We start from the raw sequence: 12,383 nt of genomic DNA, 5'->3' as shown, positions 1-12,383 counted from the left end.
TATACTTGTGCGATTCTGGAAGTATGAGTAAATATTTTGCTAATGCTTGATTTAAGTGCACAAAATTTTTGAGCCAGTAATTCTACTTCTAAGAATTTATCCCAGTAAAATAATCATGAACCTACTCAAAAATCTATCTATAAGTTCATCAGAATATTTTTAGGTTAGGGAAAAAAAAAAGGAAACAGCTAAATGTCCAAAAATGAATTATGTGAAGTCCATACATTGGAGCATTAAACAGCTACATAAAATATTACGGACATGTAAAATCTCAAGATAAATCAATGAAAATCTACCCCTCTCTGATACTGTGAATTCCGTAAGGGCAAGATCTTTGCTATGTTCACTGATACATCACCAATGCCTAGAATGATGCCCAGCACACAGAAGGCACTTAGTATAAAATGAATGAAATTTTAAAAGAGGGTTATAAAACAGGAGCCAAATAGTAAATATATACATATATTTACATACATATATATATATGTATGTATATACACACAAATCTATAAATAAAACACATAGACATAAAAACATCTATAAAATGTATGTGTGTATGTATGTGTGTATGTGTGTATGTGTGTGTGTGTGTGTGTGTGTGTGTGTTGTGTGTGTGTGTGTATATATATATATATAACTATAGAAAAATAAAAAAGAAAACAGACCAAAATGTTTCCAGTGGTTATCTCTGGATGGTGGGATTATAAGTGACTTTTTTCTCCCTTATCCTTTTGTATTCTACAAAATTTCCTTTACTTTTAATCAAGGAGGAAAAAGTATAGGGCCAACAGAGAAACTTCTGAAGCCATGCACTTATTTCTAGAAGCTTCACCTAGCATTTTCCTCACCCCTCTGTTCTCCGGCTCTGGCCTCTGGCCTTGAGGACGGGGCGGGGTCTTCTCTCTGAAACAGAAACGGTGTAGATAGGTTTATTACATACTGCTTTGAGCTGCTCCCAAGTGAAGCAGGAGTTCTTCACCTGGGCCCCACCCCCTTCCTGCCCAGCACGCGTACCCATGCCAAAATAAACCAAACACTAAATAGCTCTTTGTTCTACCTGCAACTGCTCTCTACCTATGGAGAGCCAAGGAGGAAATCAGCTTGTTTATAAGATGCTCATCAGACTGCACTGAGCCTGCTCCTCTCACAGACAGCATGACCCAGAAGGCCAGCCAGACACCTATCCCTGGACCAGTGTGATATAGGGGTCATGAAATAAAATTAAAAAATCCCAAATCCAAACTGAAACAGAGAGTGGCCTGTCAGCAGAGAGGGCTGAGACTCACGGTCTCTCTGAGCCGCCCATTAACTCCAGCTTCACCACCCACTCCTCTTGGGCATGTCCTCTACTCTATCTTGCCTCTGGGCCCCAGCCTCTTCCATCACGCGTCCCACAAATACCGGACTGAGGACTTGCTACCCATCAAGCACAAGGTAGGTTGTTACCAATACTAAGGCTGAAGACAGACCCTACTCTTGAGGTGTTCATGGTTTAAAGGGGGCTACCACCAATCACAATACAGTGTGGGAGGGACTTCTTTTTAGAGGTATGAACCAAGTGGGGTGGGAGCATGGGTGAGAGCAGCTAATGTGGGGAACAAGTGCCATATCAAGGAGGAAGTAGCTTTAGGGCTGCTCATTCCAGATGGGCAGAAGTTTGAGGAGGAGGAGGGGTGGAACTGGGGCAGGCAGAAGAGGCAAAGGGACAACAAATACAAAGGCTCATGAACGTGAAAGGGTAGACCCTTTAAGAGAACTCCAATGTGTCTGGCCGCTGGGTGTGCTGGGGAGTTTAGGGTGTGTGTGTGTGTGTGTGTGTGTTGTGTGTGTGTGTGTGTGTGTGTGTATGCGCCACATCACAAAGGGCTCTCAGTACTTATGTCTGGAGAATGCCAGACCCACCCACACCTTCATTTCTAGAAATTTCAACTCCACAAGCCTCCTAGACCCCCGTCCCTTCCTGCCCCCATATTTTAAACGTCACTGCTACAGCAGGCCACCTCCTTGCAGACTCCTGCTGGGACCTTGCTTCCCAGGCTGCTCCTTCACAGCACTGTGATGTCTTGTGCACCGAGTACATCGCCTGCCCCTGGCGGACGCTCAGTGGACACCCGTACTATAGCTCAGCAAGTGGCAACCTGGCTCCCTTCCCCTCCTGGCTAACTTCCATCTGGACTCCAACTGCCTCAGAACTGAGGGTCTGCGAGCACTAAGTAAAGCGCAGGGTGAGTCGGTGCTGAATGGAAGTGAATTCATGTCCAAAGGGGAAGAGTGGGTGTGAGAGGTGCTCCGAGGCCTCACCTGGGGTCCTGCTGCCCAGTGCTGCCACGGCCGTAGAGGGGGATGACCTTGTCTCGGCTGATCCCAGCTTTGCAAACTGGACACACCTGTCTGTTAGGTCTGGTCTCCAACCACTGCAAGCAGGAGAGAAACATGTGTTCTATAAACGTGAATCTAGGACTTCAGAGCCAAGGAAAAGGCAGAGTTTAATGGTTTTATATCTTATTTCCTTTATCTTACTGTCAAAAGCTCCAAAACTTATGTATACTGTGCTCTTTATAAATTTATAGCAGACACGTTTCACCAGGTTCCACTGGGATCAGAATGCACAACCTGAACTAGGCAGGTAAGTTTGCCCTGCCTTCTCCCATCAGATGCTGAGCCTCTAACTTCTGGAACTTCTGTTCTCCCCCCACGTTCCTAAGCCCCCACTAGTGTGGGGCTCCACTGACAACCACCGTCGAGGCAGCCAGCTTGCAGTGCTTACTCACAGGCCGTTGTGAATGCCAGGCCTGGGTCTTGGTGAATACTTACTACCTGGTTTTCATAATAACCTAAAGCTGGGAAAATAGACGTTCTTCCTGTCACAGTAGCTCTCTGTTGAGACCAAAATGTTTTCCCCTTCCTAACATTTTCAAGACCTTTAAGAGTAGGGGGAAGGTTGATATGATAAGGATACACTTTCTAGAGGCACAATCTCAAAAATAAAAAATTAACATATTATCAAATCCAACCCCGTTTTCAGTTGAGGAACTGAGGCCCCGAGAGGCAGTGGCCTGCGAAGGCCACAAAAGCCACCGGCAGCAGTCAGGACCATCCCGGGTACCACACTGATCCGTTTCCTCAAGTGCCTGTCAGCGGGCAGGTGGGTAATGGGGGTTGAGGGAAAGCAAGCCGATGAGCCCACAAGCAGGGGAGATTGCAGTTTCTGACAGCAGTCTCCTGAGACCAGGAGTGTCTTGTGCAACCACAGGTGATGAAAGACAAAGTAAAATGAAATGCACCTTACCTGATGTAAACACGGCCAACTGTCAGAGTCCCCAGGGCAACCAGCCATCAAGGAGAAAAGAGAGAGGGGAAGGAAAAGAAAATGTTCTCATTAGCGGAAACATCGGGGCAGGAGCAGAAACATGGGAAAACTGGGGAGAAGTGTGGAGCACGTCCAGCCCATTGAGCAGGGGAATCGCTGGAGCCAGAAATTAGAAGGGCCTGGGTTACAAACACGGAAAAATGAAGCCACGGAGTCAAGACACCCGCCTCCACCCCTGGGATCCCACTACTTGTGAAGACGCCCACAGTCAGACCATCCCAGACCCAACTTCTCTACAAGTAAAACTCGGAGGGGTTTCGGCCTCTAAAAGAATCCAATAAAAGCTCAGGAACCCAGGCCTGAGCAGTGTGGCTCAGTGGGTTGGAGCATCATCCCATATACCAAATGACTGCGGGTTGGATTCCTGGTCAGGGCACACACCCAGGTTGCAAGTTCAAAACCTGGTCAGGGCATACAGGAGGCAACCGATCCGCTTCTCTCTCACAGTGATGTTTCTCTAGCTCTCTCTCTTTCCATTCCCCTCTCTCTAAAATTAATTAAAATATATATCTTTGGGTGAGAATTAAAAAAAAGCTAGGTCCCTCTGTGTAGAAAAATTCATAGCAACATTCTCATGCCCTCATTCACACATGTACACACGTAATATTTTGGACTCAATTTCAGTGGATTCATAGCTTCCTCAGACTCAAAAGGAACGTGTGGATCTAGATCCAGTTTAACAACACTTTCAGGCTGTCCTCAGCCTTGAGAGCTCGGCCGGCAGTAAGTAGCTTCAAGTTCAGGTCTACCGTTAAAAACATCTTTAAGTAACGAGAAGGGTGGGGCTACCTTCAGCTTAGTGAGCTACACTCCATAGGTTGTTGCCCAATCTCTCATTTCCAAATGAGGAAACCAGGCTCAGAAATATTAAATGACTTGCCTATAGCACCAGGGCTAAAAAATACGTTCCTGACTTCCAGTTTACTATCCCTCTATCACCCAGCCCTGGGTGCACAAAACCCCCCAAAAAACTGACATTTATAGAATTGAAGGAAAAGTCCCTCTAATTCCACATTTTTAACTTTTCTTTCTCTTGACTCATTCATTCAAGTAACAAATGTCAATTGCACACCTACTAGGTGTCAGGATAGTGGAAAATATGGATATGATTTCTGCTTCTCAAATACCACGTTTCTTTACCTGAGTAAAATTTAGACTCAGAGGATAATTCCTTTCCCAATTCCTGAACCACAGTTTAGCCTCACATTCGAGATACACAATCTCCCTGGACATAACGGACACCTGGCATCTGTCTTCAACATTCATCTTGCATTGTTACTCCAAACTGGGCCTGAGACGCCCTAAATCATGGCCGATCTCCACTGGCAACTTCCCACAAAGGCTGTGGGGGAGGTGGAGGTAACTTCTCCTCAGGGGAAAATGAAAGAGTATAACAATGATGATGATTACTCCCATTTATAAAGCAACTACTGTGTGCCAGCCTGTGGCTGAATAGCTTTGCATTTGTTCATATCACTAGATGGTCACACTAACCTCTGAGGAAGTGCAATTATCTCCATTTTACAGATAAGGAAACTGAGGCACAGAGACAGCAGCAGATCTGTCCAGAGACAAACCACTCCTATGAGAAGCACCTGTTTCATTTTAGAGTCTGTGCTCCTTCCAATGATACCCTGGCTTAATTTTTAAGATCTAAACATTTACCCAGATTCTCAGAGCCAAGAGGGGCTTCTGTAACCATCGAGGCTGGAACGGACACTGACTCTGCCACTTCATTTTGATAAGCTACATAAAATACAGTAACAATCATTAGGATCCCAGCTCACACACAATATTTACTCTGTGCTATGTGCTCTTCTAAGCCTTTGACATATTTCACATCACCTAACGCTCACAACCCTATAAAATGAGGCAGCGTGTAAGTACCTTGCCCAAGGTCATCCCGTAGGAAAGTGGAAGAGTCGGGATTCATAGCCAGGCAGCCTGGCTCCACAGTCCTTGCTCAACACCATTGCACTACCCTGTCTCTTGGCTAACAAGCAAGTAGCAAGCAGTAAGTGCTCACTAAATGGGGAGCTGTTACTTTAGAGATGGGGATACGGAGCCCAGGGTGGGGACTGGATTGGCCCCCAAGCTGGGATGAGAACCCAGGTTGCCTGGACCCGAAGTGTGTGGGAACCTTCCCCAGCTCTGTCCAGGGCTATGAGCTTTCCCAAACCAGCAGTGTGCGCTCTGGGAGGGGGCACTGACCAGAAGAGGTGGCCGCATAGGCTGATGACGGCATCCTTGGCTGTGTCCAGGCAGATGTTGCACTCGAAGGTGCTGTCCTGCCCTCCGCTTTCGCCAGCACCATTGCTGCTGCCGCTGGGTCCCCCCGCACTGGAGTTCTCAGGGGACGCAGAGGCTGAGGGCCCCTTGCTTGCCATCCTTGGCTTGGCTGTCAGCAAACTCCTGAGTGAAGACGCTCCTAGGAAAGTCCTGAAAGGCAGAGAGCCCTGGATTGCCATTTCTGCAGCTCACCCCCTCACCTCCATGCCAACCCCCCATCTTCTCTCAGTTCCAGATGTTCAGATTAGGACTGAACCCCGGAGGTGACTTCCCAGAGGCTGCAGAGGATGACAGTTTTGGGGCACTACCCAGACAGCAAGGACTCAGGAACATTCAATGAACACGGCCCAGAATTTACCACACAAACCGCACAATACAGAGCAGCTTCCGATGACTCCACAGGAACTGGACCCCCCTGTCCCTACATTCTCCCAAGATAGCGCCCGGCTGATAAAGACATGCTCAGTCAGAATGAACAGTCGCAGGCTGTCCCCTAACTCTGGAGGGCCTCTATATTGGCAGGGGAGTCTGCTCGGGCCAGGAGGATGGTGACTGGCATATGCCAGAATATGAAGAAAACCCTGTAACTCTGAGAGGTGAGGAAGCGAGGAAGGACCAGGAAGGTCATCTGGTCCAATGCCTTCCACACTGCCATCTCTGCAGTCTGCCCTCTGCCAGGTTAGAATATCACCTACTTATTTTATCTAAATCTACCAACTCAGTACCTTTAAAGAGGAGGTATGACACTGCGGAAAATAGAAAACCAGTATTGCTTACCATAGGGATAAATAAATATAAGTATAAAGAAGGGAAATCTTTTATCCTCATACCACCGAAAACCATTTGGCACACTCCTACCATGCTTTGGGCAAACCTGGTCCAATCTTTTTAGGAAATTGTGGCTTGAGAATTCTCAGCAAACTGATTAGTGTAGAGCTGAGACTGGGACTCATGACACCCAGTTTGTACTCAAACCACTGTGCCACCACAGACCACGCTGGCCACCAAATTCTAGGAGAAAGCGACCACGTTCATCACCTCTTCCAAATCAAAGCCCCCGCCAGGAATTGAACAAGAAGGATGGTAAGGCCAACACCAAAGGATCCTCAGACATTCTGGGTGCAGGTGGTGAAGAACCTCATCGGCCACCCTCACCACCTCAGAAATTCCAAGGAGGAAAGGCGAGCTGGCCAGCACAGTAGGAGAACCGGAGGTTGGATGCTGGTTCCAGGGGATGGGTGGTTTGGGGAACCTCCCTTCTCCTCTCTGGGCCACAGTTTTCTCATCTGTAAATGGAGGCACCCTTTCCAGCCCCGAAACTGTGCTGAGAAGGGTCCTCTTACCCACTCTCTGCAAGCAGACAGCCCGCCCCAATCCGAGACTCACCACTGGAGCACCAGAAGGCCACCCGATTTCAGCTCCCGAAGTGTGAGAAGGCAAGGACCGAGAAGCCACAGTCCGCAGACCCAGCAGCCTCTGCACACCGCCACCCAGGACTCTGGACTCTCGAGTCTCCCTCCCCCCGACAGCAGCTCAGTGACTTGAGCTCGGAGAGGAACCGGCTCACCGCCACTTTTCACTCAGTTTCATCATTTTACGTGAGGTCCCAGAAGGGCACCTCCTGGCTGCCAGCAGCCCAGTGCTCTGCTGGCCGTGGCTCCAAGACCTTCCTCACGATCGGCGTTTCCCCCTCCTCACACAGAATGAAGCCTGCTTGTGGGGGCCACATCATGGCCTTTCTTTGTCATTCTAGCTCAACACCCAATACATGTGTTTCTTTTAAAAAACAAACAAACACAAACTTTTAAAATGAGAGATTTTTTTGCCGTAGCTGGTTTGGCTCAGTGGATAGAGCCTTGGCCTGCGGACTGAAGGGTCCCAGGTTCAATTCCAGTTAAGGGCACATGCCCGGTTTGTGGGCTCAACCCCCAGTAGGGGGGCATGCAGGAGGCAGCCAATATATAATTCTCTCTCATCATTGATGTTTCTATCTCTCTATTCCTTTCCCTTCCTTTCTGAAATAAAAAAAAAATATTTTAAAAAAATAAATAACATGAAGGATTTTGTGTGTACATATGCAGAAAGATAACCATAAAGTCAAGTTCATGAACCAATCTTAAATGACAGTCTTCTTAAATGATGCAATAAGAAGTACACAGCTCCAACAATGACGCATTCTTGTCTTCAAAAAGGAAACAGAGTTTAATCGAATCTTTAAATGAATTACCCATTTACAGAAAATGTGGGGCATCGATGCATGTGTTAAACAAATCCAGGAGGAGGCAATCAGCAAATCCAGAATGCGGAACTTTTTACAGGGCAAATAGCCCAAGTTCTCCAGAAAACAAATCGCATGGGAGGGGTGTGGAGGTATAGAGACTGACACTTGAGACATGCCACCCAGCAGCAGTGTGAGGGGCTCACTGGAACCAAATCAAACAAACCACCGTAAAAAGGCATTTGTGAGATGACTGACAAAAATTAGACTTAACCTGGGTATTAGTTGATATTAAGAATTGTTCAATTTTGTTTAGTATGATAATTTTGTTTAGTATTGTGTAATGTTTCTGAAAAATTCTCATCTCTGGAAACATACTTAAGTATTAATGAAGAAATGATAAGATGTTTGAGATTTGCCTTAATCCAGGGGAAAAAGTGAAAGTGGAGAGAAAAGATTACATAAGAACAGGAAAATTGATGGTTGTTGGAGCTTGATGATGAATGGGGATTCACTTTTTAAATTTATTTTATTTTTTTAAAATATATTTGTCTTTACTTCAAAATATTATACAAATTGAAGCCCTGGCTGGGTGGCTTAGTTGGCTGGAGCACTATCCCGTAAACCAAAAGGTTGAAAGTTCAATTCCTGGTCAGGGCACATACCTAGGTTGTGGGTGTGATCCCTGGTCAGGACATGTACGGGAGGCAACTGATCAAAGCTTCTCTCTCACACTGATATTTCTCTCTCTCTCTCAAAACAATAAACATATCCTCCAGTGAGGATAAACAAATAAAAGGAAATTGTAAAATATGTGTATAATATTACACTTGCTACAACAAGAATGAATATAAATATTAGTAAATGTCTTGTCTTTATTTTTTCATGAATTCTTTCTCTTCAATCCCTCCACACACACACCCCTCTCTATCTGTGAGTCTGCCTATTTTGCTTGTTAGTTCAGTTTGTTCATTAGATTGCAATATGAGTGAAATAACAGTGAATGTCTGTGGAGAACATAACAAACTGTGAACAGGGATTATCTCATACCTGTGGGGGTTTAGAGGTAGTGACTTACACTTTGTAAGTCCTCCCCATTTATAAAACTGACATTTTTACATGAATTAATTTTGAAGTCAGACCAAGAGTACATGTTTTTAAATTTTTCCCAATATTCCAGTTTCCCCCAATCTGAAAAGCTCTGACTTCAAGTCCTGGCTCCCCACTGACTCGCCATGTGGCTCAGGGTTGATACCTTGATGGCTTCAATTGTTTTTCTCACCTGAAAAGTGAGGGGTCATGCCTCCTACGAGACTGCTAAGGTGGCCCTCAATAGCACAGTGACTTGAAGAGCCCACGAAGGCGGGAGGGCTGTTGCTGCTGGGGAGATGCACGTACAGGCCACTTACTCTGGTCCACTGCCCTCTCCATTCCCTGGGCCCAACCAGGCTCTGCATGGTGCGTGCTCCTCCACATACGGAGACAGTCGGGGTTAAGGCAGATATCCGGTGGGAATGGTTAGGGGACAGTAACAGGTCAGCCCAGAGACTACAAGGAGGCCAGGCACTGGACAGGCCTGCACGTCCCAACTCTAGGCAGCTCGCATCACTCTCATTCGGATTCTCAGTAGACTGATGATGTGGACTAGGTTCTAGAGTCTCATCCTGGGAGGCACTCAGATATTTGCTGAGTGGGTACAGGCATGCATGACTGGTCTTGGTCAACTCCCAGGCCAGCTGCTCACCCATCCCTGGAGCGTCCTCTCCTCACCTCCTCCCTACCCCAAAGCACAGGGCCCTCACCTTAAAGCCTTCCCTGGGGACTGTCCATGGAGCACCTGTGAAGCCACAAAATGTGGCCACAGTCTTTTGGGCCCAGCAGGACTAGGACAGTGGCTCACAGAATGGAGGGCCCTGGTTGGCGCAGGAACCGGACAGAATACAAGGGAAGCAGGCCTCGAGCAGGCCTGAGCTGCCATCCCACTCAAACTCCTTCCTGGTCCCTGCAGAGCCTAAGGCCTTGGGCCTGACCACACAGCAACCTTGTCGTGCTGGTTCTGTGGCCTGGTCCCAACCATGACTATTCTTCACTCCTGATTTGAATCCACTTTCTAGTTTTAAAAACACATTCACACCTATTACCATTTCTGACCTTCACTCCATTTACAGAGGAGGGCATCAGCCTGGAGGTTAGAGGATTTGCCCAAGGCCAGGCCATCATACAGTGCCAAATTCAGACTTTCCAGCATGATAGCAGCACTCCTTTCACTCTTACATGTTCCCTCTTTAATAGCTTTACAAAATTAAATACCTGTTTTTTGTTTTCCCTCGAATTCATTGTGCAATGCAGATCACTCATCCACTTAGTATTCTACCAACAGAACTCTAGTACCAACTACATTCAAGGCCAGAGGTCGAGCGGGGTGGGGGTGAGGTGAGAGGGGGTCACAAAGAAGAACAAGGCCAAGTTGAAGCTCTGAAAGCCAGAACAGGAGTAAAGGAAGATACAGGGATAATTACAAGAATCCTTACCAGGGGGCTCCATTAAACTTGCCTCTTCTTCCTAAATAAGGCACCTTCGCAGAGCTCTGGTTCCTAGATCCCCTCGGGGGGGTTAACTAGAATCTGGACTAGATAGCGCCCAATAACCTGTGTCCCCCACCTTCCACTCCAGATGGTCCCTCGATGAAGAGTTTTAGAAATCGGCTTCAAACAGGGGCTAAAACTAGCAAAAGCAAAAGCAATCCAGCACAGCACCGAGTATGGGAGGGGCGGTAACCTCAGGGCCTGTCCTTCAGAATACATGACCCCTAACTAAAGACCTTGGGGACCATGAAGAGGTCAGATTAACTTGGGAGGTGACGGACCAGTCTGCTGAGACCTCACACCACACAGCACCTACCTAGTCCGTCCAGGGCAGAGCTGAACAACAAGGTCACACCTCGCTTTGAAAAACATTCCTAACTTTGAGATGGCCAGGGTGGCACATGTGGTACAGGACGAAGGCAGGTCTGCAAGGCTTCATGATCCCTCAGGAATGCGGAGCCTGGAAGCTAACCCGGACCAGCGGACCCAGCATCCTCACTCCCATACCTTCCCGGAGCTGGCCTGGCCCACTTCACAGGAACTGGGAGAGGGAGAGAAGGGAAGCGATGCCCATCCCTGCAGGAACCACTGGGGAACTCAAGCTGGTGAAGCCATCTTCAGGCTCTAAGTGTACTGCAGACATTTACCGTCTGCCTTCTGTCTCTAAGAATTCCTGGGTCAGCGTGTACAGAGGCATCTAGAAATGATAATCCCAGTTAGGAAGCTTACAAATTTGGGTGATAAACAACTGGCATGATCTGAGAGGGGACCCAGCAGAGGCCTCATCCTGTTGGGCATGCGCTTGTTCGTACATGCCAAGAACCGTGGTGCGCCTGAGGCTGCCTGCCTGGTCACTAGGCGGCTGCTGGCCCCCGTGGAGCAGAGACGGGACCTGCATTCCGAGAATGTCTGCATCACAATCACAGGGGCTGCGGTGGGAAGTGATCTCAGTGAGCCGATCGGAACTTGGAAGACACAGAAATGAGGCTCAGAATGTTAGAGTCTAAATGGAGTTTAGGTCAAAGCTGGCTCCAAGAGGCTTGGCCCGCAAATTTAGGACCACGGGCACGAACGGCCTTTCGGGTCCAGCAGGACAGAGCAGGCTCCAGACCAGCACCTTTTTCTCGGGGCTGCACGGGTCTTTTCCTCTGTACTATCTCATCTCCCTGTCTGCTCAACCAACCCCTCTTCTACCTTCAAAGATTTACTAAAGACCCGCCTGGCCGGGCATTCAGGATACAGAAAGGATTCAGTCTCAAGGGGGACATGAGGGGAACATGGACACGTAAACCAACAAAGCAGCCCAGTGTGCTGGCCACTGACAGGTGTGTACAGAGTATGCGAAGGCCCGGCCTGCTGGGGAGGATGCAGACATAGTGGATAATTCACTGTGTCACGTTGTGTGGCTGGGGCCCAGGGCACATGTGGAGGTGGTAGGACAGCAAGGGCCAGGACTCAGGCAGGAAGAAAGGCCTTGTGCGGCACAACCTTCCCATCTGAGTGGCGGCTTGGGGTCAGCTGTGCCTCCTTTGTCACATTTTCTCCCACTATCTCTGAACCAAAAGGGTTTTTTGTTTGTTTTCTTTTAAGCGTCAACGCTTTCTCTTAAAACCTATCAGTATGGTGAAGTAGGATTTGAACTGCCCTGGCACAAGCATTTAAGGGTCATCTAAAGAGGCTGCCTTTTGTCATCCCTTATATCACTGTCTTATAATATTACTTTTTACTTGGGACTTTTGTCCCTGAAAACCAGCATACTACAGGCCACAGAAGGATTTGATGGCTTTGCTTTCAGATCTCAGCTCTGCCACGCTGTGACTCAGGCAGTATCCTCTCCCTGGGCCTATGTTTAATTCACATCCCCCTTCACAGGAAGGTTTCTCCTGGGGTACACTGGAGTGTAGTGTTTCATATTCCCCAC

The 12,383-nt window shown here is 47.7% G+C and overlaps 1 protein-coding gene across 1 annotated transcript in view; it reads right to left on the bottom strand.

The window, feature by feature from the left end:
• RNF185 (ring finger protein 185) overlaps positions 1–12,383 on the bottom strand; it is a 36,052-nt gene that overhangs the window by 8,809 nt on the left and 14,860 nt on the right. The window contains exons 2-5 of the mRNA XM_006762085.2: positions 5,582–5,809; positions 3,290–3,308; positions 2,302–2,414; positions 849–903 (exon numbers count right to left, since the gene is read on the bottom strand). Of these exons, the coding sequence (XP_006762148.1) occupies positions 849–903; positions 2,302–2,414; positions 3,290–3,308; positions 5,582–5,757 (363 nt within the window). The 5' untranslated portion in view covers positions 5,758–5,809. The remainder of the gene's footprint in view (positions 1–848; positions 904–2,301; positions 2,415–3,289; positions 3,309–5,581; positions 5,810–12,383) is intronic.

Source organism: Myotis davidii, unplaced genomic scaffold, assembly GCF_000327345.1.
Source record: "Myotis davidii unplaced genomic scaffold, ASM32734v1 scaffold478, whole genome shotgun sequence".
NCBI lineage: Eukaryota > Metazoa > Chordata > Mammalia > Chiroptera > Vespertilionidae > Myotis > Myotis davidii.
The sequence above is the reverse complement of the archived record's forward strand: the minus strand, read 5'-3'. Positions and strand labels throughout refer to the sequence as shown.